We start from the raw sequence: 27319 nt of genomic DNA on the forward strand, positions 1-27319 counted from the left end.
GTTTTGCATTTGGAAGCTGTTGCTGTGACCAGACAACATGCGGTCTAAGGAACTCTCAATTGAGGTGAAGCAGAACATCCTGAGGCTGAAAAAAAAGAAAAAATCCATCAGAGAGATAGCAGACATGCTTGAAGTAGCAAAATCAACAGTCGGGTATATTCTGAGAAAAAAGGAATTGACTGGTGAGCTTGGGAACTCAAAAAGGCCTGGGCGTCCACGGATGACAACAGTGGTGGATGATCGCCGCATACTTTCTTTGGTGAAGAAGAACCCGTTCACAACATCAACTGAAGTCCAGAACACTCTCAGTGAAGTAGGTGTATCTGTCTCTAAGTCAACAGTAAAGAGAAGACTCCATGAAAGTAAATACAAAGGGTTCACATCTAGATGCAAACCATTCATCAATTCCAAAAATAGACAGGCCAGAGTTAAATTTGCTGAAAAACACCTCATGAAGCCAGCTCAGTTCTGGAAAAGTATTCTATGGACAGATGAGACAAAGATCCATGATCCAAGGCACACCACATCCTCTGTAAAACATGGTGGAGGCAACGTGATGGCATGGGCATGCATGGCTTTCAATGGCACTGGGTCACTTGTGTTTATTGATGACATAACAGCAGACAAGAGTAGCCGGATGAATTCTGAAGTGTACCGGGATATACTTTCAGCCCAGATTCAGCCAAATGCCGCAAAGTTGATCAGACGGCGCTTCATAGTACAGATGGACAATGACTTCAAGCATACAGCCAAAGCTACCCAGGAGTTCATGAGTGCAAAAAAGTGGAACATTCTGCAATGGCCAAGTCAATCACCAGATCTTAACCCAATTGAGCATGCATTTCACTTGCTCAAATCCAGACTTAAGACGGAAAGACCCACAAACAAGCAAGACCTGAAGGCTGCGGCTGTAAAGGCCTGGCAAAGCATTAAGAAGGAGGAAACCCAGCGTTTCGTGATGTCCATGAGTTCCAGACTTAAGGCAGTGATTGCCTCCAAAGGATTCGCAACAAAATATTGAAAATAAAAATATTTTGTTTGGGTTTGGTTTACTTGTCCAATTACTTTTGACCTCCTAAAATGTGGAGTGTTTGTAAAGAAATGTGTACAATTCCTACAATTTCTATCAGATATTTTTGTTCAAACCTTCAAATTAAACGTTACAATCTGCACTTGAATTCTGTTGTAGAGGTTTCATTTCAAATCCAATGTGGTGGCATGCAGAGCCCAACTCGAGAAAATTGTGTCACTGTCCAAATATTTCTGGACCTAACTGTAGTCTTTATATGCTATAAATGGATATTTTTGTTTAGTATATGATATTTCTCTCTTTTAGTGATGGCCAGCTAATAACATCCACTCTTTGTTTGGCCCATAGCAGGTAAATAGGGCCTTCTTTCTCCCCAAGGCATTGCCGCCGCATCATATCCTTCCACCCTCTCGCACAATGTGGTACAATGCAGGGTTGTGAATGCCAGCAATAGGGCTATATATTGGTTTTGATCTGCATGATGCAAAATTGACCCCTGCAAACTGACTGCGTGTGACTGGAAATGTGCTTCATTAAATGCTATTAGGCTGTACATCAACCAAAAAATACAATCTGAATAGAAATCTTCACAAGTGCCCAGATTTTGGCTGTAAAAAAACTGGAAGCAATAGTGGAGTTAGCCTTGACATTTGAAGCATCATGTCTTTCTATTTCTTCTATGGAGTATCTGTCAGTTATTTGTTATGTCTCATTGCGGTCAGTGATTCACCCCTCACTGTGTCGGCTTCTGCTGTAAAGACTCCCTTTACTGATAAACAGTAATAATCTGAAAAGAAGTTAATTTACTTTGAAATATTGCACTTTATAAGAAGATGTATTACACTTGTCTGTAGTTGTATGTCTGGACGATGACGAAAATCATACCAACTGCAGACATTGCACTTTCTCACCTTTTCCTAATGGACTTTATTTGTTAAAAACTACATGATATTAAATCGTAATCTAGGTCTACAAATAACATGTAAAAACAAAAAAATTCAATCATTGACTAAGGCCTTATTCAGACATTTTTGACATATATATTCTATCTATCATAACTCCTAATTGTCTCGGCGCTGTCTCACTATTTACTGCTCTTGTCCCGGCAGTGCAGTGCATAAATTGAATTCTCCTCTGCTCTGGTTTCCCCAGGACTAGAACTCGTGATCGTGAACTCTTTGTTCATACACAGCAGCTCTTCCACTGCCTATACTGAGAGATAAAGGACAATTTGGTAATCTTGACCTGTATTGAACCCAGAAGCAGATTAGTCTGCTATATAGAGATACATGTATATCAATACAGAACTTAATATTTGGTACAGAAACCTTAGCTTGCAATTACAAATTTCTGTTTTTCTATTGTATCAAATACTTATCTCATGCTATAAAATTCAAATTTATTATTTAAAAATCATGCAATATGATTTTCTGGATTTTTTTATTCTGTTTATCACAATTGAAGTATATTTAAGATACAAATTGCAGACCTTTCCATTCTTTGTAAGTGGAGAAACTTGCAAAATCGGTAGTGTATTAAATATTTTTTTCCCCACTGTAGGTACCCAAGAAATTATTGCACTGTAAATCATGATGCATAGTAAACTGAATGCCAGGCCATATTAATATGGGAATTGAATTGAATAAGGGACTCCAATGGGCCCACCCGTATGCAAAAGACATCATCAATATAATGTTTCCACAATAAGGAGCTGAACTAAAATGACAGAACTGTTAACTAAGTGTAAACAGAACTCTGAACTCTGATCTCTGTATGTAAATTGCTTTGTTACCCCCCCAGTTAACCCTATATAACCATGACCCTTTTTTCCCTACTGTTACCCCATGCTATCCCAACTCATGCCTCCACATTTTAACTTGCAAAATCAATAAAAACATTTGACTTACAATAAGGAATGTTGTTGAAAAATTGGATTGGCATAGATGATGAATTCCTCAAAAGATGCCGTGTAGCAATTAGCATATAGTGGGGCCACATTATACTCCATAGCAGTCCTTCGAACCTGTAAGAAAACTGTATCTCCAAGAAAAATAATTTTCTTTTAAAATCAGTGAAAGTAAGTCAAGACAAAGGGCAGTCACCACTAGTTCTTTATTAGAAGCAATTAAAATGTTTTTAGCAGCTTCAATGCCTTTATTATTAGGAATGACATTATATGAACTGTTAACATCAAACGTTACTAAGTAAGGTTCACTATTAATCTAATGTAAATCAGCATTGGTCTTTAGGAATGCTCATGTGTTTAGCAAAAAGGACTTAGTTTTATTGATGAATGAGGTTAAAATCTTATCAAGGAATATTGGCAGTGGTGCTAGCAAAGAGTCATTGGATGCTTCAATAGGTCTAATGGGTGGTTTGTCAAGCCTTTTATGTATCTTTGGTAAGATGTAAAAAACGAGTTGATTTTCAACTCTGTGTGGGCAGATGCATTGTCATGATGAAGCAGCCAGTCTCCTGATCGCCACAATTCAGCTTGTATTCTCACTGCCTCATGCAATTGCTTCAGGCCTTGCAGATGGAAATGTTGGTTACTGCGGTGCACTGAGGAACAAATTCAATGTGAATGACTTCTTTGATGTAAAAAAACAAAGCATCATGGACTTCAAATTTGACTTCACTTGCCCTTCTTTTTTTGGCCTGGGCGATGAAGCTGTCTTCCACTGGGTGGACTGCTGTTTGTTTCAGGATCATAGCCGTAACACCAAATTTCATCTCCTGTGATGACGTTTCACAAAAAATCAGGGTCAGTTTGTGCCTAGTTCTTTCAATTCCTGACACACTCTGCTGCTATTTTCTTTCCCAGGAAACCGAATTTGATGATGGCGCCTTGCTCCTTAAAGTTTGCCTTTGCAAAATATCTTCAGTACATGGGTCATACTTTTCAATACACCCATAATAGAATGAATATTCATAGGCATAATATTAGGAGTAGAGTTCTCAACTATAGCCTATCAGGACAATTTGTTTTACCTAGAAATGTGTAGTTCAGTAATAGCTTTCCTTCTACCTGGATCTGACTTCCCACTCCCTGCAATGCCCGGATGATTACGCTTTTTTCCCTTCTTTCCATGCAAGTTCAGATCACCATCCCTTCTGCAATGCACTGTCTTTTGTTCTGCAGAGAAATGGAGGAAAGGGATCAATAGGGCAAATGACTGGTTAAACCTCACACAATTTTCAGCATCGTATTAGTATATAAAAACACAGTACTGTGCAAAGGTTTTAGGCAGGCATGGAAGAAAAATGTGCAAGTAAGAATGCTTTTAAATAGAACCTGTAAGCATGACTTTGTAATGTAAAATAAAGATATGGCTGTATTACATTGGATGATAGCCACTCTGTGGCTGTACTTTAATTGCCATTTGAAGTTTTGTGGTAATTAGATTGGTGCACGGGGACCAGATTGTACACTGGATAAACTCCTCCCTGTCTGTGATTCCCTGGCCCCTCTGCCTGCCTCCTCAGCTTGAAGAAGAAAAGTTCTGTGGTATACACACAGTTGGTTAAAGGGAAAATTTGCCAATTTTCTTTATTCAGTAGCATAACTTTGGAACATAGAGTCTCAGATTAAAATGAAACACTGTTCCAGTACCAGTAGAACAGCAGCAATTAGAAGAGGTACTCAGATTCATATGATATGTCCCGAAAAATGACCTCTTTAAGTCTTTCAAACACTGACTCATTTTTATTTCTTCTACAGATCGGGGTAACAGAGGACATCTTGATCTCTTAGAGCTAATTGGAGTGCCACTTCCTCCCTCTGTGTCTTTTATTACTGGATATGAAGGGTTTCCAGCTTACAGCTTTGGACCAGATTCTAACATTGGCCGCCTTACACGCACATTCATTCCACAGCCATTTTTCCGAGATTTTGCCATTATTGTTACTTTAAAGCCCAATAGTAATCATGGAGGTGTTTTATTTGCTATAACTGATGCCTTTCAGAAGATCATCTATTTAGGCCTCAAGCTGTCCGCAGTTGAAGATGGTACACAGAGGATAAATATATACTACACAGAACCAGGCTCACATATTTCCAAAGAGGCCGCTTCCTTTAAAATGCCAGTCATGACAAATAAATGGAATCGTTTTACAGTAACAGTGGTGGGATATGAAATAGTCCTTTACATGGACTGTGAGGAATATCAAAGAGCTCCATTCCAAAGGTCAGCGGAGCCATTGACATTTGAAGCCAGCTCCGGTATATTTGTTGGAAATGCTGGGGCAACAGGACTAGAAAAGTTCACGGTACGTACCTAAAATATAACTGTCATTTAATCTTTTCATTAGCTAGATTTTCTGGGGTTTTTTTGCACGTTAAGTTTTTCCTCCCTCTCTCCCAAGACCCGTAGCAGCAATTTTTTTATTTTCTGTCGGCTTAGCCAATTGAAGCTTTGAAAGATACCTGTGACGGGGGTTGTCGGATAATAAGGGAATGGAAGGCTATCCGACAGTCAGGCTCCACCGTGCAGAGCTCTGCTGCAGAGTATGGAGGAGGATAGGGGAAACCTGTACCACCAAAGCGGTACTGACACTGTTGCGTCACAGTGTCACGAAGACCAATAGAGGCGTATACTGTTTTAGTCACAGCGACTACCTTATTAGAATAACATAGGAGTGGAAATGCAAAAGAGTGAGGAATACAACATAAAAGTGCATAGAAGTCTCACAGTCTGTGAGCGTGAAAGCACCTGTCTCAGTTAACAGTCACAGAGACTAGGTGTAGTGTGTGCAATATGACACCTACCTATGTCTGCTCCACTTGTGGTGCAAGGATACGGACAGCAGCAAGGCTGCTAGCATGAAACTCCTGCCTATGACCGCTCCCCTAGTGTGCGAGGATACGGACTGCTGCAGGAGGCAGCGTAGTGGAGCGTTACCCTAGAAGGCAACGACCACCTAACCTACCTATGTCCGCTCCACTAATGTGCGAGGACACGGACAACAGTACGGCTGAAAGGTACAGGAGCGCTACCCTACCGATAGCGCTCACCTCAGAGTAGAACCACAAGGCCCAGTCAGACCATGTGCAGCAAGCACCTGCCTATGTCCGCTCCACTAAGGTGCGAGGATACAGACCACAGCATAAGCTGCAAGGTACAAGAGCGTTACCCTACCGATAACGCTCACCTAGATAGAATAGGTGCCGCAAGGGACATGCACAGAGCGTCTACTCCTATGCAGGAACCAAGAGGACTGAGCCCCGGGCGGCGTGCGTCAGGCTCTTATATAGACTCTGTGCCTCATCCAAGATGGAAGACACCAGAGCCAATCCACTGCCAGAACGACAGCAATGACATCACGCTGGCCTATCACCGAGCAAAGCGTCACAAGCACATGACCAGCGACCAATCGGCATAGAAGGTGTCAGAGACATGTGACCACATGTCACAAGCACATGACCAGCGGCCAATCGGCTTAGAAGGTGTCAGAGACATGTGACCTCGTGTCAGCGATGATGTCACCCGCACATGTGCAATGACTCCAAGATAGGACTTAGTCTCCAGTGCTTGCACATGTGCAGTAGCAAGAAATCCGAACATAGTCTCCAGTGCTCGCACATGTGCAGTAGCAAGAAATCCGAACATAGTCTCCAGTGCCACAGCAACCGTAACAATACCATTTAGTTTACCATACTATAATACTCGAAAACAGAAATAAAATCCAAAGGAAGTAAAAAGCTGAAAAACTAAACTCCACCATTGTTTTTATGAGATTTTTTTTAAGAGCAGTCATTGTATGTTAAAAATAACAAGGCAACTTAACTCTCCAGGTAAGAATGATTATGGAAACCCATACTTGTAAAGGTTTTTTTATTGAAGTTGTGAAAAAAGTTTTTTGAAAAAAATGTGTTTTCTACACAGGAATGTGACATTTTTAATGGTGCCATTTTCGGATACATACATCATTTTGACAGCTTTTTATTGCATTTGTAGTGGAGTTCCTTTTCATTTTTTTTTCTCTATATATTTTTTTTCTTATGGGTGAATTAATTTTTTATTTTATTTTTTTTCTGATATTTATTTTGTTTTTGTTTCTTTATTTTTAAAGGGGAAAGGAATGGTGACTAAAATTTTTATCTTTTTTTTTTTTTTAAATCCTTTTTTTTCACTTTAGTTTTTAGTCATCTTGCAAGTATTTGAACCTACATTTGAATGCTTGAATTACAGTGCCTTGCAAAAATATTCGGCCCCCTTGAATTTTTCAACCTTTTCCCACATTTCAGGCTTCAAACATAAAGATAAAAATGTTAATGTTATGGTGAAGAATCAACAACAAGTGGGACATAATTGTGAAGTTGAACGTAATTTATTGCTTATTTTAAATTTTTGTAAAAAAGAAAAACCTGAAAATTGGGGCATGCAATATTATTCAGCCCCTTTACTTTCAGTGCAGCAAACTCACGCCAGAAGTTCATTGAGGAGCTCTGAATGATCCAATATTGTCCTAAATGACTGATGTTGATAAATATAACCCACCTGTGTGTAATCTAGTCTCTGTATAAATGCACCTGCTCTGTGATAGTCTCAGTGTTCTGTTTAAAGCGCAGATAGCATCATGAAGACCAAGGAACACAACAGGCAGGTCCGTGATACTGTTGTGGAGAGGTTTAAAGCCGGATTTGGTTACAAAAAGATTTCCACAACTTCCACATCCCAAGGAGCACTGTGCAAGCGATCATATTGAATGGAAGGAGCATCATACCACTGCAAATCTACCAAGACCTGGCCGTCCCTCAAAAAATTCATCTCAAACATGGAGAAGACTGATCAGAGATGCAGCCAAGAGGCCCATGATCACTCTGGATGAACTGCAAAGACCTACAGCTGAGGTAGAGAGAGTCTGTCCATAGGACAACAATTAGTCGTTCACTGCACAAATCTGGCCTATATGGAAGAGTGGCAAGAAGAAAGCCATTTCTCAAAGATATCCATTAAAAGTGTAATTTAAAGTTTGCCACAAGCCACCTGGGAGACACACAAAACATGTGGAAGAAGGTGCTCTAGTCAGCTGAAACCAAAACGCAAAATTTTTGGGTACAATGACAAACGATATGCTTGGCGTAAAAGCAACACAGCTCATCATCCTAAACACACCATCCCCACTGTCAAACATGACGGTGGCAGCATCATGGTTTGGGCCTGCTTTTCTTCAGCAGGGACAGGGAAGATGGTTAAAATTGATGGGAAGATGGATGGAGCCAAATACAGGACCATTTTTGAAGAAAACCTGTTGCAGTCTGCAAAAGACCTGAGACTGGGACGGAGATTTGTCTTTCAACAAGACAATGATCCAAAACATAAAGCAAGATCTACAATGGAATGGTTCACAAATAAACATATCCAGGTGTTAGAATGGCCAAGTCAAAGTCCAGACTTGAATCCAATCGAGAATCTGTGGAAAGAGATGAAAACTGCTGTTCACAAATGCTCTCCATCCAACCTCACTCAGCTCCAGCTGTTTGCAAAGGAAGAATGGGCAAGAATTTCAGTCTCTCGATGTGCAAAACTGATAGACACATACCCCAAGCAACTTGCAGCTGTAATCGCAGCCAAAGTTGGCGCTACAAAGTATTAACTTAAAGTATTATATTAAATAATATTGCATGCCCCAATTTTCAGTTTATTATTTTTTTTAAAAGTTTAAAATAAGCAATAAATTTTGTTCAACTTCACAATTGTGTCCCACTTGTTGTTGATTCTTCACCATAAAATTATTTTTTTTTTTATCTTTATGTTTGAAGACTGAAATGTGGGAAAAGGTTGAAAAATTCAAAAGAGCCAAATACTTTCGCAAGGCACTGTATTTACTAAAATACCAGAGTGTTGCAGTATATACCAATTTTTTCAGGATCAGCTGTTATGTGTTTTGTACATATCACTATTAGTGATGGGTGAATACTAAAATATTTGGGTTTGGGTTATTTGTCTGAAATATTTCGTATTATTTGTGTATTCGTCAAGAAAAACTAAACTAATGCAAGTCAAAGGGAAACTCAATTTTCCGGTGAACCTTCACAGAATATTTGGTAGTGCTGTACAAGTGCTGAAATTCATAGAAAAGTGTTGAAAATGAATAAGAACAGCATAGAGAAGATGCCTGGATGCATCTCTGAAACACAGGTCACTTTGGAGAACAATGTTTTCACACTATTAAGCTGCTCTGATGTGCGGTCCCCCATTTATTTGTGATAACCAGAGCAAGTAAAGTAAACAGCTGTGGGCTGCAGCCCCCAACTGTTTGCTTTATTTTGGCTGGTAATAAAAAATAGAGGGTCCACCTGTGTTTTCAAAATTATTTAAATAAATAATATAAAAAAATCAAAAAAGGAGGAATAAATATCATTACTTACAGCAAAGATGGAACTGCAGCTGTACATTACCTAGGCCAAAAACAACTACTCCAGCCGGATACAGCTAAGCCCCCACTAGGTGGAGGCATCACAGGTGCAGGAGGAGAAAATCACACACACGCTTCCAAAACATGGAGGGGGCGATTGCTGTATGGTAAAACTGCACACTGATGGCTTGCATAGAGCACTGTTCACACTAGCAAATGCACAGTCACAAATCTGCAGCCTATTAGGTGACGCCCATACCATTAGATCAGGTGGGCTGCTAAGCCGTACCCCAACTTTGCATCATACAGGGACAGGAACTTTAATATGCAAGGCCTAAGAAAAAGGGGCCTGGCTGTATCCTGTACCAAAAATATGAGTTTTTTTGTTGGTGTTATGGCCATAAGACGGAAGCCTTCAAACCTCGTCACAGGAACCTTATGCTTGTAGGTCCCTACACTATATATATAATATAAAAAAGCAAACAAAAGGAGGAATAAATATCATTACTTACAGCAAAGATGGAACTGCAGCTGTACATTACCTAGGCCAAAAATAACTGCTCCAGCAGAATACATGCAAGCCATCAGTGTGCAGTTTTACCATCCAGCAATCGCCCCCTCCATGTTTTGGAAGCGTGTGTGATTTGCTCCTCCTGCACCTGTGATGCCTCCACCTAGTGGGGGCTTAGTTATATCCTGCTGGAGTACTTATTTTTGGCCTAGGTAATGTACAGCTGAAGTTCCATTTTTGCTGTAAGTAATTAATAATAATAAAATAGATTTGGGCTACTGGCCATTTTGACCATTTGGCCATTTCAGCGCAGACAAAGCAGACATATGGAGAGTGACATTTTCAAACTGGGAAGTTCCATTGGGTTATTGGCCTTTCCCCATCCTAAAAATAGTAGCTCACAGCTGACCCATAATCCATTAGGTGCTCCAATTGTATTACTTTACCCAGCTCATCCATTGATGTCAGCTGTGATTTCTCAAAAATCCCAGCTGCTATCAAGCCCTGGGTTAGTAATGGAGAGGTGTCTATGAGACCCCCACTTTACCAACCCTGTAAGTAAAAATAAAAAAGCACAAAAATCCTTTATTTTAAATAAAAAAAATATATCCTCTTTCATCAATTTATTAACCAACAAAACACCCCTGAAGGTCCGACGTAAAACACAGACATCCCACGATGATCTCGGCTCTGCTACATCCAGGGGCCACGGTGAGCGGTCATATTAAGAGCAGCGTGGGAGCTGCCAGAAGGGACCTCAGGTGAACTCAGTGCCAGACTGTGTGACTGTGTGTCATGGCAGCAGTGCAGTCCAACAGTCTGGCACTGAGTTCATCTGAGGTCACTTTTAGTGGTTCTCACATTACCCTCTTTGTGAGCTGCCAGCTATGACCTCAGGTGAACTCTATATCGGACTGTCTGACTGTGTGTCACGATGGCAGCAAATTCCCACAGTCCAGCACTGAGGTGAGTTGAACTAAATAATAAAATAAATACATGTGCTGACTTTAATTTCACAAGTTTTATTTTGTTGAGGTCAGGAAAACACATAGCATCAAATATTTTAGGAAGGCATTTGGGTTCTATAAAAGCAAGTTTTAATTTTGCAGTGATATGTTGTGCAGAATGATTAGGCACTTTGTATTTTTGATAATTAATTTTCTTATTGAACAGATATCTATAGACCCGTCAGTCAATTCAAAAGGTGAATAAATAAGAAACCTCATTAGTTAAGAAAATAAAAGTGATTTTTTTTTCTTTCTTTGGAGAATATCTACAGTCATATGAAAAAATGTGGGCACCCCTATTAATGTAAACCTTTTTTCTTTATAACAATTAGGATTTTTGCAACCGCTATTTCCGTTTCATATATCTAATAACTGATGGACTGAGTAATATTTCTGGATTGAAATGAGGTTTATTGTACTAACAGAAAATGTGCAATCCGCATTTAAACAAAATTTGACCGGTGCAAAAGTATGGGCACCCTTATCAATTTCTTGATTTGAACACTCCTAACTACTTTTTAATGACTTACTAAAGCACTAAATTGGTTTTGTAACCTCATTGAGCTTTGAACTTCATAGCCAGGTGTATCCAATCATGAGAAAAGGTATTTAAGGTGGCCACTTGCAAGTTGTTCTCCTATTTGAATCTCCTATGAAGAGTGGCATCATGGGCTCCACAAAACAACTCTCAAATGATCTGAAAACCAAGATTATTCAACATAGTTGTTCAGGGGAAGGATACAAAAAGTTGTCTCAGAGATTTAAACTGTCAGTTTCCACTGTGAGGAACATAGTAAGGAAATGGAAAAACACAGGTACAGTTCTTGTTAAGCCCAGAAGTGGCAGGCCAACAAAAATATCAGAAAGGCAGAGAAGAAGAATGATGAGAACAGTCAAGGACAATCCACAGACCACCTCCAAAGGCCTGCAGCTTCATCTTGCTGCAGATGGTGTCAATGTGCATCAGTCAACAATACAGCGCACGTTGCACAAGGAGAAGCTGTATGGGAGAGTGATTCAAAAGCAGCCGTTTCTGCAAGCACGCCACAAACAGAGTCGCCTGAGGTATGCAAAAGCACATTTGGACAAGCCAGTTACATTTTGGAAGAAGGTCCTGTGGACTGATGAAACAAAGATTGAGTTGTTTGGTCATACAAAAAGGCGTTATGCATGGAGGCAAAAAAACACGGCATTCCAAGAAAAGCACTTGCTACCCACAGTAAAATATGTGTGGAGGTTCCATCATGCTTTGGGGCTGTGTGGCCAATGCCGGCACCGGGAATCTTGTTAAAGTTGAGAGTCGCATGGATTCAACTCAGTATCAGCAGATTCTTGACAATAATGTGCAAGAATCAGTGACGAAGTTGAAGTTACTTAGGGGATGGATATTTCAGCAAGACAATGATCCAAAACACCGCTCTAAATCTACTCAGGCATTCATGCAGAGGAATAATTACAATGTTCTAGAATGGCCATCCCAGTCCCCAGACCTGAATATCATTGAAAATCAGTGGGATGATTTGAAGCATGCTGTCCATGCTCGGCGACCATGAAACTTAACTGAACTGGAATTGTTTTGTAAACAGGAATGGTCAAATATACCTTCATCCAGGAACTTATTAAAAGCTACAGGAAGCAACTAAAGGCTGTTATTTTTGCAAAAGGAGGATCTACAAAATATTAATGTCACTTTTATGTTGAGGTGCCAATACTTTTGCTCCGGTCAAATTTTGATTAAATGCGGATTGCACATTTTCTGTTAGTACAATAAACCTCATTTCAATCCAGAAATATTACTCAGTCCATCAGTTATTAGATATATGAAACTGAAATAGCGGTTGCAAAAAAACAAATTGTTATAAAGAAAAAAGGTTAACATTAATAGGGGTGCCCAAACTTTTTCATATGACTGTATGTGTGCATAATTATTGGTCAACTATTAGTGTGCAAAATTATTATTCAAATAAATACAAAACGTAAATAGAAAATACCTCAAAATGTACAAAAATACATTTCTGACATTTCCTAAAAAATATCAGGGACCAATATAGTCACCCTTCTTTTAAAAAAAAACTAATTTACATCCATTGAGTCTTTCACTTTCGATCTTTGCGCAGCATCAACTACAAATCTCCCATTTAAGAAGGGCACACAAGTTTTCAATAAGGTTTAAGTCTGATCATGAAAGAGGCCATCTTTATTCTTTCATCTTTATGAAATTTACTAGCTTGCCAACAAAAGGAGTCTTTTTTGCATGCGATGGAGCACTGTCCTGCATAAATTCATGATTTTCTCGAAAGATGCAGATTTTGTCTTGCAACACTGCCTGAAGAAAGTGTTTTCTAAAAACTAACAGTAGGTTTGGGAGTTGATATTGAGTAGAGTTGAGCGCGGTTCGTGGTTCGCGGTTCTCCAGTTCTAAGCTCGAGTGATTTTGGGGGCTGTTCGAGATCGAACTAGAACTCGAGCTTTTTGCAAAAGCTCGATAGTTCTAGATACGTTCGAGAACGGTTCTAGCAGCAAAAAGCTGCCATCGCTGGCAGCCTGCCAGAAGCTGGTAACCAAGATAAACATCGGGTATCCAAGCAAAGCGCTTTAGTTAGTAACCCGATGTTTATCTTAGTTACGTGCAGGAAGCCCACACTTCCTCGCTCAGCTCGCTCCGCCCCCTCCTGCCCGCGGCATGTACACATACATACACACACACACACACACACACACACACACATGGTCCCGCTCGGCTTACCTGCGGTGACGAAGTCCCGCCATCCCGACCTCAGCGCTGTCACTGTCCTCCATGGCCGCCGCTTGTCACATCACCTCTCGCTTCCGACCCAAGACTGACTAGCGGTGACATCACGGGCCTCTCGCAATACTTGGTGTGAAGGCGCCGGTCATTGAACTCAGTGACAGGGGCTGTCAGTGTGCTGGAGATCAGCGCAGGTAATGTACCTAACTGACAGCAGCACTTGTCTACCCCTGCAGTGACCTGGGCTGACCCATTGATGTTAGCTCAGGTCACTGCACTGCTCTCCCAGCCAATGGGAACATCCTGCTCTTCATTGACTGGGACAGTGTGGATCGTCATGGCAACCCCTTGGATTACACCAGACCTGGATTTGTTTTTCATTCTAATAAATTGGTTAAAGAGGGAATGTTTTGGGGAGTGTTTTTTCAAATAAAAATGTGGTTGTCGTCTATTTTTTTTATTACTGACTGGGTTGGTGATGTCGGGTATCTGATAGACGCCTGACCTCACCAACCCCAGGGCTTGATGCCAGGTGACATTACACATCTGGTATTAACCCCATATATTACCCCGTTTGCCACCGCACCAGGGCGCGGGATGAGCTGGGGCGAAGCACCAGGATTGGCGCATCTAATGGATGCGCCACTTCTGGGGCGGCTGCGGCCTGCTATTTTTAGGCTGGGGAGAGTCCAATAACCATGGACCTCCCTAGTCTGAGAATATCAGGCCCCAGCTGTCTGCTTTACCTTGGCTGGTAATCCAATTTTGGGGGACCCCTACTTGTTTTTTTTTTAATTATTTATTTAATTTAAAATAACAGCGTGGGGTGCCCTCAGTTTTGGATTACCAGCCAAGGTGAGGTTGCCAGCTGTGGTCTGCAGGCTGCAGCCGTCTGCTTTACCCTAGCTGGCTACAAAACTAGGGGGAACCCTACGTCATTTTTTTTTTCATTTTTTTGGCTAAATACAAAGCTAAGCACCCGTTAGTGCCACATGAAAGGCACCAAAGGGTGCTCCACTTTTTCTCCATTTTTTCTCCACTTTTTCTCCACTTTTTCTCCATTTTTTTCTCCATTTTTTCTCCACTTTTTCTACATTTTTTTCTCCACTTTTTCTCCATTTTTTTCTCCACTTTTTCTCCACTTTTTCTCCATTTATTCTCCACTTTTTCTCCACTTTTTCTCCACTTTTTCTCCATTTTTTTCTCCACCTTTTCTCCACTTTTTCTCCACTTTTTCTCCACTTTTTCTCCACTTTTTCTCCACTTTTTCTCCATTTATTCTCCACTTTTTCTCCACTGTTTCTCCATTTTTTTCTCCACTTATTCTCCACTTTTTCTCCACTTTTTCTCCACTTTTTCTCCATTTTTTTCTCCACTTTTTCTCCACTTTTTCTCCACTTTTTCTCCACTTTTTCTCCACTTTTTCTCCACTTTTTCTCCACTTTTTCTCCACTTTTTCTCCACTTTTCCTCCATTTTTTCTCCACTTTTTCTCCACTTTTTCTCCATTTATTCTCCACTTTTTCTCCATTTTTTCTCCACTTTTTCTCCACTTTTTCTCCACTTTTTCTCCATTTATTCTCCACTTTTTCTCCATTTTTTTCTCCACTTTTTCTCCACTTTTTCTCCATTTTTTTCTCCACTTTTTCTCCACTTTTTCTCCATTTATTCTCCACTTTTTCTCCACTTTTTCTCCACTTTTTCTCCATTTTTTTCTCCACTTTTTCTCCGTTCTTTTTCTATGGTCGGTCTACCCATTAGCTCTGCCATGCATCGTGTAGCTCTACACCTACTGCACATGTTACTTTATGATTGACATCTCTTGCGTACCAGAGCTGTCTAAGTCTACTCTGACCCCATATTTGTCATTACTATATTGTCCTTGTACTGTATTATGACATTTGTATCATGTGTTTCATTTCTTGCTGTGTTGCAATTTTTTTGCTGCATCCCAATTGTACCTCTACATTGTTCGAGTTTATGTTATTGTTCTCTCACTCTTTTGTGATACTGATTATTGTCATTTTTCATGATTACATGCAGATAAGTCCAATCTGACGAAGGCTCAGGCCGAAACGTCATTTGTAACTTGTTTTGGACAAAAACATATATGCTTATGAAAAAAAAAATTTCTTAATACGGACCAATAAAGAGGGATTTTGCATTACTATCCATTGTGACTTACTGACTTAGTCTGGGAGATATAGAGTGCCGAGGTTACTCACTAATTTTATCTATTATTACCTCTGAGCACCTATATACCAGTGAGCAGAGCTTCCTCTACAGTAGTTCTGCTGATTAGGCATGCCCTTACCTCATGAGCAGGGCATTGCAGCTTTGGTAGCAACCATTACGACATGGACTCTGCTGCTGTGGACCCGGGGAGAGTGAGTGCAGATTCATTGCACCCACACTCCTCACATGAAGGGTCCGCACTCCTAGAAAATGGGGGATACGTTCCCTGAGTGTCTCCCTCCCATATTCTAGACGGTCCAGAGTCGTCGTGGGACCCCTTTATTTTTTTTCTTACAATAAATTGGTGAAAGAGGAAATGTTTTGGGGACTGTTTTTTCAAATAAATTTCTTTTGTCGATTTTTTGTTTTTGTTAGTACTGACAGTTTATGATGTTGGGTATCTAATAGACGCCATGACATCACAAACTGCTGGGATTGATCTCAGGTGACTTTACAGCTAGTATCAACCCGATTTATTACCCCGTTTGCCACTGCACCAGGGCACGGGATGAGCTGGGGTGAAGCGCCAGGATTGGCGCATCTAGTGGATGCACCACGTCTGGGGTGCCTGCGGCCTGCTATTTTTAGGCTGTGAAGGCCCAATAACTATGGACCTTCCCACCCTGAGAATACCAGACCACAGCTGTCCGCTTTACCTTGGCTGGTGATCCAATTTGGGGGGGACCCTACTTTTATTGTGTAATTATTAATATTTATAAAATAATTATAAAAAAGAGCCTGAGGGGACCTCCACATTGGATCCCCAACCACGGTAAAGCTGCCAGCTGTGGTTTTCAGGCTACAGCCGTCTGCTTTACCCTAGCTGGCTATCAAAAATGGGGGGACCCAACGTCATTTTTTTTTTTTAACTATTTTTTAAATAGAAAAAATTAATGGGCTTCCCTGTATTTTGATTGCCAACCAAGGTAACGGCAGGCAGATGGGGGTGGCAACCCATAGCTGTCTGCTTTATCTGCACTGAGAATCAAAAATACCGCGGAGCGCTACGTCATTTTTTTAAAGATTTATTTTTACAACACTGTGATGTCCAGCAATCAAAATACAGGGAAGCCCATTTTATTTTTAGTTATTTAAATAAATAATTAAAAAAAATATATATGGGCTCCCGCTGCATTTTTTGTATTGCTAGCTAAGGGTAATCCAAGCAGCTACTGGCTGCTAACCCCCACTGCTTGGTGTTACCTTCACTGGCAATGGAAAATCCAGGGAAGCATTTTTTATTTTTTTTGCCAAAAAACTACAAAAAAAGGACGTGAGCTTCGCCATATTTTTGTATGCTAGCCAGGTATAGCAGGCAGGTGCTGGAAGAGTTGGGTACAGCGCCAGAAGATGGCGTTTCTATGAAAATGCCATTTTCTGAGGCGGCTGCAGACTGCAATTCGCTGCAGTGGGGCCCAGAAAGCTCAGGCCAACCTGTGGTGCGGATTCCAATCCCCAGCTGCCTAGTTGTACCTGGCTGGACACAAAAATGGGGCGAAGCCTACGTCATTTGTTTTCTAATTATTTCATGAAATTCATGAAATAATAAAAAAAGGGCTTCCCTTTATTTTTGGTTCCCAGCCGGGTAGAAATAGGCAACTGGGGGTTGGGGGCAGCCGTACCTGCCTGCTGTACCTGGCTAGCATACAAAAATATGGCGAAGCCCACATAATTTTTTCAGGGGGCAAAAAACTTCTGCATACAGTCCTGGATGGAGTATGCTGAGCCTTGTAGTTCTGCAGCTGCTGTCTGTCTGTATGGAGAAGAGCAGACAGCAGCTGCAGAACTACAAGGCTCAGGATACTCCATCCAGGACTGTATGCAGAATTTTTTTGCCCACCAAAAAAATGACGTGGGCTTCGCCATATTTTTGTATGCTAGCCAGGTACAGCTGGCAGCCACGGGCTGCCTCCAACCCCCAGTTGCCTATTTGTACCCGGCTGGGAACCAAAAATATAGGGAAGCCCGTTTTTTTTTAATTATTTCACTTATTTCATGAAATAATTAAAAAACAAATGACGTGGGCTTCGCCCCATTTTTGTGTCCAGCCGGGTACAACTAAGCAGCTGGGGATTGGAATCCGCAGCACAGGTTAGCCCGAGGTTTCTGGGCGCCTCTGCTGCGGATTTCAGTCCGCAGCCGTCCCAGAAAATGGCGCTCTCATAGAAGCGCCATCATCTGGCGCTGTATCCAACTCTTCCAACAGCCCTGGAGCCGGGTGGCTTGTTGGGTAATCATGAGTTAATACTGGCTTTGTTTTACTAGCCAGTATTAAGCCAGAGATTCTTAATGTCAGGCACGTTTGACCCGGCCATTAAGAATCTCCAATAAAGGGTTAAAAAAAAGACACCACACAGAGAAAAAATACTTTAATAGAAATAAATACACAGACACATTAGAGACTCCATCTTTATTACCCCCTGTCAGCCCTCCACGATCCTGCTCTTCTGTCTTCTTTCTTTCTAGTGTAGTAGTAGTGACGATTGTAGTGAGGATGAGATTCACCAGCTCATCACTTGGGGCTGGGGAACCTCATCCTCACTACAATCATCACTACAATCAGGAAGCAGCGTGCAGCCTTCACTCCGTGAGTGATCAGTGCTGGCTGCTAGCGGTAACAGCGGTAACGCTGACAGACGCGTTACCATAGCAACGGTGCTCTCGGAGCCGCGGTTAGCGGTGACGTCACCGCTAACTGCGTTGCTATGGCAACGGTGATCTCCGTTAATGACCGGCTGTGTCAGCCGGTCCCTAACGGAACGGGGAGTCGACCGTGTGCTAGAGCATGTCGCCGGTACATGGCGATACACATATGTGCACCGTGTACCGGAGAGATGCACTCGCAGGTCCTACATGACGTGTCATAGTCATGTGACCAGTCTGTAGCCAATGAGATAATAGCCACGTGACTGGTCACATGGCTATTTTGACGTCACGATAGGTCCTGCATCTCTGCTGGCAGTGTAGGTCACCGGGAGGATTCAGCGATCATCGGATGGAATAGCGGCAGGAGACAGAGTGCAGAAGGGATCGCGAGGACCGGTAAGTGTTATGGCAATGTTTATTAACTGTTTGTGTACATTTATAATGCATTTTTATGTGTTTGTGATTGCCTCCCATTATAAGAACCAATTAAATGACCAAAAGGTAAAGATAGCTACACTCATTCAATAACAAAAACCTATAAAACGTGAGTGACCAAGCCAAATAAAAATATATATAATCTTTATTGAAAATCATTAAAACAAACATGTAGGACAAACAATGATGAGGACACATTCAGTTAACCTCAGGTAAACAGAAATATACAAACAATAAATAGCAAATATGCATACTGGCCGTGTGTCAAAAAGGCATAAGATAGTGCACCAGAAAAAATACTGTCAAGTTTCTTAGGGAGCCGAAAGTCTTTGGGTAGATAAGAAATGTCCCAAAGAACGCCTATGAAATAGGACTATATTAAATGCAAGCTGAACAAAGCTTAGTCCTTCACTAAAGACTAGAAGTATGAGATCCGCATTCCCATTACCGCAACACGTGGCATATATCAAGGAAAGCCAAGAGAGCATATGTCTATGATAATAACAGGATTGTAATCCTATAGGATGTAAGTGTAATGGTTATAAAAACATAGAAAAATCAAGTGGTATAACCACAAAGTGTTTCCCAAATGCCTACAGTCCCAAAAGGGAGGGACAGGATCTCAACCACACATATAGGGATGAAGACAGAAACCGACACAAAAAAAAAAAAAAAAAAAAAAAAGTGCCAGAATGACACTGTAGCAACAGGGCTAGACTAAGGAAGTCATATTCCCAGTGTTATAATGCATGAAGAGGATTATAACAAACAAAGAAGGCGGCATGGCTTACAATACCAACAGTGTTTACACCTTACAAAGGCACAAAACCAGCCATAAAGACCCACCTTAACACTGGGTTATCAGCCCACAATGACACACACCAAAATGATGTTAACCTGAGGGTAGAATACCCCGACACGTGTTTCGCAGAAAAGCTTCTTCCAAGGGGAAGAAGCTTTTCTGCGAAACACGTGTCGGGGTATTCTACCCTCAGGTTAACATCATTTTGGTGTGTGTCATTGTGGGCTGATAACCCAGTGTTAAGGTGGGTCTTTATGGCTGGTTTTGTGCCTTTGTAAGGTGTAAACACTGTTGGTATTGTAAGCCATGCCGCCTTCTTTGTTTGTTATAATCCTCTTCATGCATTATAACACTGGGAATATGACTTCCTTAGTCTAGCCCTGTTGCTACAGTGTCATTCTGGCACTTTTTTTTTTTTTTTTTTTTTTTTTGTGTCGGTTTCTGTCTTCATCCCTATATGTGTGGTTGAGATCCTGTCCCTCCCTTTTGGGACTGTAGGCATTTGGGAAACACTTTGTGGTTATACCACTTGATTTTTCTATGTTTTTATAACCATTACACTTACATCCTATAGGATTACAATCCTGTTATTATCATAGACATATGCTCTCTTGGCTTTCCTTGATATATGCCACGTGTTGCGGTAATGGGAATGCGGATCTCATACTTCTAGTCTTTAGTGAAGGACTAAGCTTTGTTCAGCTTGCATTTAATATAGTCCTATTTCATAGGCGTTCTTTGGGACATTTCTTATCTACCCAAAGACTTTCGGCTCCCTAAGAAACTTGACAGTATTTTTTCTGGTGCACTATCTTATGCCTTTTTGACACACGGCCAGTATGCATATTTGCTATTTATTGTTTGTATATTTCTGTTTACCTGAGGTTAACTGAATGTGTCCTCATCATTGTTTGTCCTACATGTTTGTTTTAATGATTTTCAATAAAGATTATATATATTTTTATTTGGCTTGGTCACTCACGTTTTATAGGTTTTTGCCTCCCATTATAGCCTATACGTTCGAGTTTGGTTCGTCGAACGTTCGACGAACCGAACTCGAACGGGACCCCCGTTCGGCGAACCGGCCTCGAGCCGAACCGGGACCGGTTCGCTCATCTCTAATATTGAGTTTATCTTCAACCCAAAAAGGTCCAACCAGGTCATCTTTAATGAGATCAGCCCATAGCAGTACTCCACCTTGCTGGCATCAAAGATGGACTTAGAGTCTCCTTTCAACCTTAAAAACTATGAAAGTCAAAGTGAAGGCTTATGTCCATTAGTGATCCGCCACGTGGCCATCCATCTTGTCCGTCAAGTGTCACTCATATCTCATTAGTCCATAAAACCTTTGAAAAACCTGTTTTCAGATATTTCTTGGACCAGTCTTGATGTTTAAATTTATGTCTCTTGTTCAGTGGTGGTCAGGTCTAATGCCGGTGTTACAAGAGAAGATTTATCATGCGATCGCATCAGCGATCGCACCTGCCCCCATCGTTTGTGCATCACGGGCAATTCATTGCCCGTGTCGCACAAAGTCGTTAACCCCGTCACATGTACTTACCTTCCAAACGACCTCGCTGTGTGTGGAGAACATCCTCTTCCTGAAGGGGGAGGGACGTTCGGCATCACAACCCGCCAATAGATGCGGAGGGGCAAAGATTAGCGGGACGTAACATCCCACCCACCTCCTTCCTTCCGCATTGCCGGCGGGACAAGGAGGACCAACATTTTGAAAATGAACGACGTGTCAGCGAGCAATGATAAGGTGAGTATTTTTGCTCGTTCACAGTCGTTCAGAGGTGTCACACGGTACAACATCTCTCACGATTCCGGATGTGCGTTACGAATTCCGTGACCCCGCCGACATATTGCATGATATATCGTACCGTGTGACGCCGGCATTAGCCTTTCTTACCTTAGCCATGCTTCTGACCACTAAATGCATTGTAATTCTTGGCACTTCAGGTTTCAGTTCTGGAATATGACAGCAGTAGAGGATAATGGGTCCCTTGTCACTTCATATTTGATTCTCCTCATATCTTTGGCAGTTAATGTGTGTCTTTTTTTCTCAACACATTTTTTGCGACCCTGTTAACTAATTGTAACTACATTTTTCATTGTTCTGTGATTACGCCAATGTCTTAGCAATGTCAAGAATAATGTATTTCTTTGTAAGACAACAATTTTTGACTGTTCAAAGGCAGTTTAATCTCTTTTTTTGCCTATAGCAGCTGAAAAAAACAAGCAGCCTAATAATTCTGCACTCCTTGGTAAAATGTGTTGACATCCTTAGGTCTCACCCTCCATCATTACACAAATACACATCACCTGATCTGCTTCATCCAATAAGCATTCAAGTTCATACAGCTTGGAGTTGGAAAATCTGCATAAAAATTATGCTATGGTAAAAATGATAATTTCTATCTAAACCCTTGTGGATGTCTTGTAACAATACCTATTTTGACATATTTTATAGTGGATATCTCCTTAAAGGAAACAAATCACCAGGATTTTCGTATATAACCTAAGAACAGTGCTATACTGGCACTATCATGCTGATTCTCTACATACCTGTAATGGTCAGCTCGGATGTTTAGATTTTGAAATACAAGAAAGTAAAGGAAAGTTAGGAATAGCACTTAGAAGACATTGACAGGGGAGAGTTAGGTTAGTGAGTTATGATGATAAGCTTGTCTGAAGAGATGTGTTTTTACTGATTATCAACAAGAAAAAGAAACTCAGACTCAGGAAGAAAGCAGGTCTCAATGTAGCTGAAGGTAAGCCCTAGTTCCACAATAATTCAATACATTGTCCTTTGATGTGAACCTCTCACATTATGAGCCAAGCATGGTAGAAATGAATGTTCTATCAAAGGGACTAACATTCTGTCCCACTAAGCAACTTGACACGGCTCAGTTTTGTAGTGATGTTGAAGAATTCTTCCGCAAATTACGGCTAAAAGAATTCTTCCATGACCACACAGATATTACATCACAAGTCAATGTGAAAGACACATCAAAAAAGAAGAAGAGGACAAACTGGACTTCACAACCTGGGCAAAACCAAACTCTGGACCACTACATAGACTGTTTCCGTAAAAAAATCAAATCTCACATTTGGACAAACACCACAAAGTACCACACAATATTATCAAGGAGGAAAGAAAAGCCATAAAATCGTTAAAATCTAACAAAAATATCATTATTAAACCAGCAGACAAAGGAGGAGCTGTAGTAATTATGAATATGACAGACTACATCCTGGAAGCACACAGACAACTCTTGGACAAAAAAATACTACACTCCTCTCCAGGAAGATCCCACCAAAAAATACACAAAGGAACTAACAGATATCATCAATGAGTTTGGCTCTATGTAATCCTCTCTACTGGATCTAATGCCAGACAATCCCCAAACAGGTACCTTCTACATGTTACCCAAAATACATAAAGAAGGTAATCCAGGGAGACCCATCATCTCTGGTATTGAGACATTAACTGAGAATATCTCAGGCTGGGTTGAGAACACTCTGAAACCCCTGGTGAGAAGAACACCTAGTTACATCCAGGATACCACAGACATTCTCTGCAAACTGTCAGCCTTGGGTCTTCTTCCAGAGGATACAATATTAGCCACCATGGATGTAGAGTCTCTTTACTCTAACATCCCACACGAAGATGGAATTGCTGCATGAAAATATTTCCTCCAAAAAAACAATCTGGCCACGGAACCAGCTCTGCAATTCATCAGGTTTGTGCTCCACCACAACTATTTCTCCTTTGGAGAGGATATATACCAACAGTGTATGGGCAGCGCTATGGGAAGCAAAATGTCACCACAATATGCTAACCTATTTATGGCTAAACTAGAGGAGGAATTCTTGGAATCTTGTGCTATTAAACCTCTAGCATACTTCCGCTACATTGATGATCTGATAATAATCTGGACAGGCTCAAAAGATGATCTGATCACCTTCCACAACAACTTCAACAAATTTCACCCAACAATCAAACTCATCCTCAACGTCTCAAAGTCCCAAATAAATTTTCTGGATACAACCATATACATCAAAGACAATACCATACAAACGTCAGTTTATCATAAACCTACAGGACGTCCGGCATATCTGAGATGGAACAGCTTTCATCCAAGACACATAAAAAAATCCATCATCTACAGTCAGGCTCTGAGGTGCATCTGGATCTGCTCAGACAGTGAGGACAAAACTACATCTGCTATCCCTGAGAAATACATTCCTACAACAAGGATACCATCCACTGGTAATAGATGAGCAGATCCACAGAGCTACAAGGATCCCAAGAAGCAGCCTCCTGGATTACAAACAGAGGGAGGATAACAATAGGGTACCACTTGTGGTCACATATAATCCCCACATGAGCATCCTAAGAAAAATTGGTGCTGATCTTCAACCCATATTCCACAGGGACCATAGACTGAAAGTAATATTCCCAGAATTACCACTTCTCTCCTACAAACAGCCCCCTAACTTAAGGAATCTCCTTGTTAGAAGTGTCCTCTCATCACCATCAGAGACGGACACATTCCCCTCTAATGGTAAGAAATGCAAGACCTGTACCCATATTTTACCAACAAATACAGTCCACATAGCCAACACAAATCAGAACTACAAGATCATGGACCTCTTTTCATGTATATCCTCCAATGTGGTATGCATGATACAGTGCACAAAGTGCCCTGGAGGAATATATATTGGGGAAACTAAACAAAAACTACAAACAAGGATGAATCTACACAGGCACACAATAAAAAATGAACTGGACACGCCTGTGGGAAAACATTTCTCCAGACCGGGACACAGTATGACAGATTTAAAAGTACTAATACTGAAACGTCATTTTAAAGATGACAGAGACAGAAAAATTTGGGAATACAAACTGATAAAGATGTTTGGATCCTTAACAAAAGGACTCAATTTAACACCTGGTTTTATGACTCACTACATGGACACACTTCACACCTCCAGCAGAAGAACCTCAGAAGTTATCTCAACAGACACCTCCAACTCATCTGCATTTCTAAGAAAAAAACCTAATTTGATTTCCTTGGCTTATCTTTAGGAAGCATCATCTTTCCAATGTCCTGTTGTAACATGTATTCATTTAAATGTGATTTGGTCTCAGTAATTCATTTGTAATTTGCCTGAAGAAGGAGCCTTTGTGCTCTGAAAGCTTGCTAATATAGTTTTTCTGGTTAGCCTATAAAGGTATCACTCCTAAAATACTTTTGTCATTCTTGGGACATAGTATTTCAATTGATTTTTCTGGCTAACACGGTACCACAATATTACCCTGTATTGCACATTGTACTGTATTCTTAAAAACGAGGGGCTGGATATTAGTCGCATTCTTTGGGGTAGTGCATTCCAGAAAACTGGAGTGGCTTGAGAAAAGTCTTGGAGATGGAGGTGTGAGGTTCGTATTATGGAGGATGTTAGTCTAAGATCATTTGCAGAACAGAGGGAGTGGGGTAGGATGATAGACACAGATGAGGGATAAGATATATGGTGGTGCAGAGCTGTGTAGAGCTTTGTGGGTGAGAGATATGAGTTTATATTGTATTCTGTAGCTGATAGGTAGCCAGGTTATATAGGAAAATACTTGTAATTGGTTCCCTTTAATGAAGACATATCCATATTGTTATACACAGTCAAAGTTGACAAGTTTATTATTATGAAAAAATACTACATTTTTTTTTAGTACAAAATCTGGCCTAATCTGGAGTAATAGCGAATGCTATTTCTATTCTTCAAACAACAGAACTAAACACATCCTATACTGCCATCAGACTAATTCCAGTCCTGCTGGTTAGTTTATGACTGCCATATAAGGGATCTGATATGGTAGAACTGTCCTATATTTCAGTTAGTTGTAGTATAGCCTTGGTCCAGGGTTCTTGAACTGATTGCCTTTTTTTCAGCGTCAAGAAGGTATTTTGTCCCTGTGGCACAAATTTGCTGAACCTGTCCAGGTATTTTGTCTTCTTCTGGATCAATGGCATTCAGTATAGGTGGTGACTGTATTTAATAAAGTGTTTAAAAAAAAGAATGGGATCATTACCGATTCGCGTCACAACAAGCTAATTAAACTGCACTATGTTTGAGCACACCCTTTGAAAAATTCATAGCAAAATATTGAAAAGTTTTATTTATATTTTTACTAGATTAGAGAAAACTATTAAGCTTTTAACATAAACAGATGTAAATTTTTAGAGCTGAGAGGCATTAGGGGACTCTATACACATTAAAAAGCTGTTGGCCTGGCCGAGTGCTCCTGGGTTTCTTATGAGAAAGCCACTGCCATATTTTCTGACAGATACTTTTTCCTTGAGAGAACAAAAGGATTGACAGTTGGAAATCTAGCAGGCTGGATCCTTTTTCGTACCCAGCATGATCATTTGGGCAATAGTTTGGAAGCCCCCAAACTTATTAGACGCTTGTCCAAACCCATTTACAGGCTTGGTCAACTTTAATCTAATATGTTTGGGGGCCAAAATGGGATAGGAGGCCTGTCGTACAGTAGTATACTTGAAAAATAATATATATATTATATATCTATATATCTATATATATATATATATATATATATATATATATATATATATCTATATATATATATATATATCTATATATATATATATATATAGATATATATATATATATATATATATATATATATATATATATAGTGTCAGTGCAAAGAACTGACATATTTAGATCTAAATCATTAAAGAGAACCTGTCAACAGGTTTTAACAATATAAAGTAAAGCCATAACAATATTAGCACTGTCATACTGTTAAAATTGATACCTTTAGTGAAGGAATCCAATCTGTGATTCTTGTTTAATTATCATCTGATGTATTCTTCTAATGATATTTCTGTGCATTGGGGCAAGACCAGGGGTAGGGTCTTCTGCTCCTCCCCTCCACTTGCATCATTGATGTTGGCGTTCCCTAGTCCACCTTTGGTGCCATACTACCGAAGACCAGAAGACTGGCTTGGAATCAACTGGTGGATGCATTGATGGAGACATTGATGTCTGAATATAAGGACATAGATTTGTTTAACCAACAAGATACAGTCATATGAAAAAGTTTGGGCACCCCTATTAATGTAAACCTTTTTTCTTTATAACAATTTGGATTTTTGCAACAGCTATTTCAGTTTCATATATCTAATAACTGATGGACTGAGTAATATTTCTGGATTGAAATGAGGTTTATTGTACTAACAGAAAATGTGCAATCCGCATTTAAACAAAATTTGACCGGTGCAAAAGTATGGGCACCCTTATCAATTTCTTGATTTGAACACTCCTAACTACTTTTTACTGACTTACTAAAGCACTAAATTGGTTTTGTAAACTCATTGAGCTTTGAACTTCATAGCCAGGTGTATCCAATCATGAGAAAAGGTATTTAAGGTGGCCACTTGCAAGTTGTTCTCCTATTTGAATCTCCTATGAAGAGTGGCATCATGGGCTCCACAAAACAACTCTCAAATGAT

General features: G+C 40.4%; 1 protein-coding gene across 3 annotated transcripts in view; it reads left to right on the forward strand.

The window, feature by feature from the left end:
* The window catches only part of COL15A1 (collagen type XV alpha 1 chain), a 1158634-nt gene that overhangs the window by 189150 nt on the left and 942165 nt on the right, over nt 1-27319 (forward strand). For all 3 annotated transcript variants that reach the window (XM_075314950.1, XM_075314949.1, XM_075314951.1), the window contains one exon: nt 4752-5299. In XM_075314950.1, coding sequence (XP_075171065.1) covers nt 4752-5299 — 548 coding nt within the window. The remainder of the gene's footprint in view (nt 1-4751; nt 5300-27319) is intronic.

The sequence above is a fragment of the Anomaloglossus baeobatrachus genome, chromosome 6 (genome assembly GCF_048569485.1).
Source record: "Anomaloglossus baeobatrachus isolate aAnoBae1 chromosome 6, aAnoBae1.hap1, whole genome shotgun sequence".
Classification (NCBI taxonomy): domain Eukaryota; kingdom Metazoa; phylum Chordata; class Amphibia; order Anura; family Aromobatidae; genus Anomaloglossus; species Anomaloglossus baeobatrachus.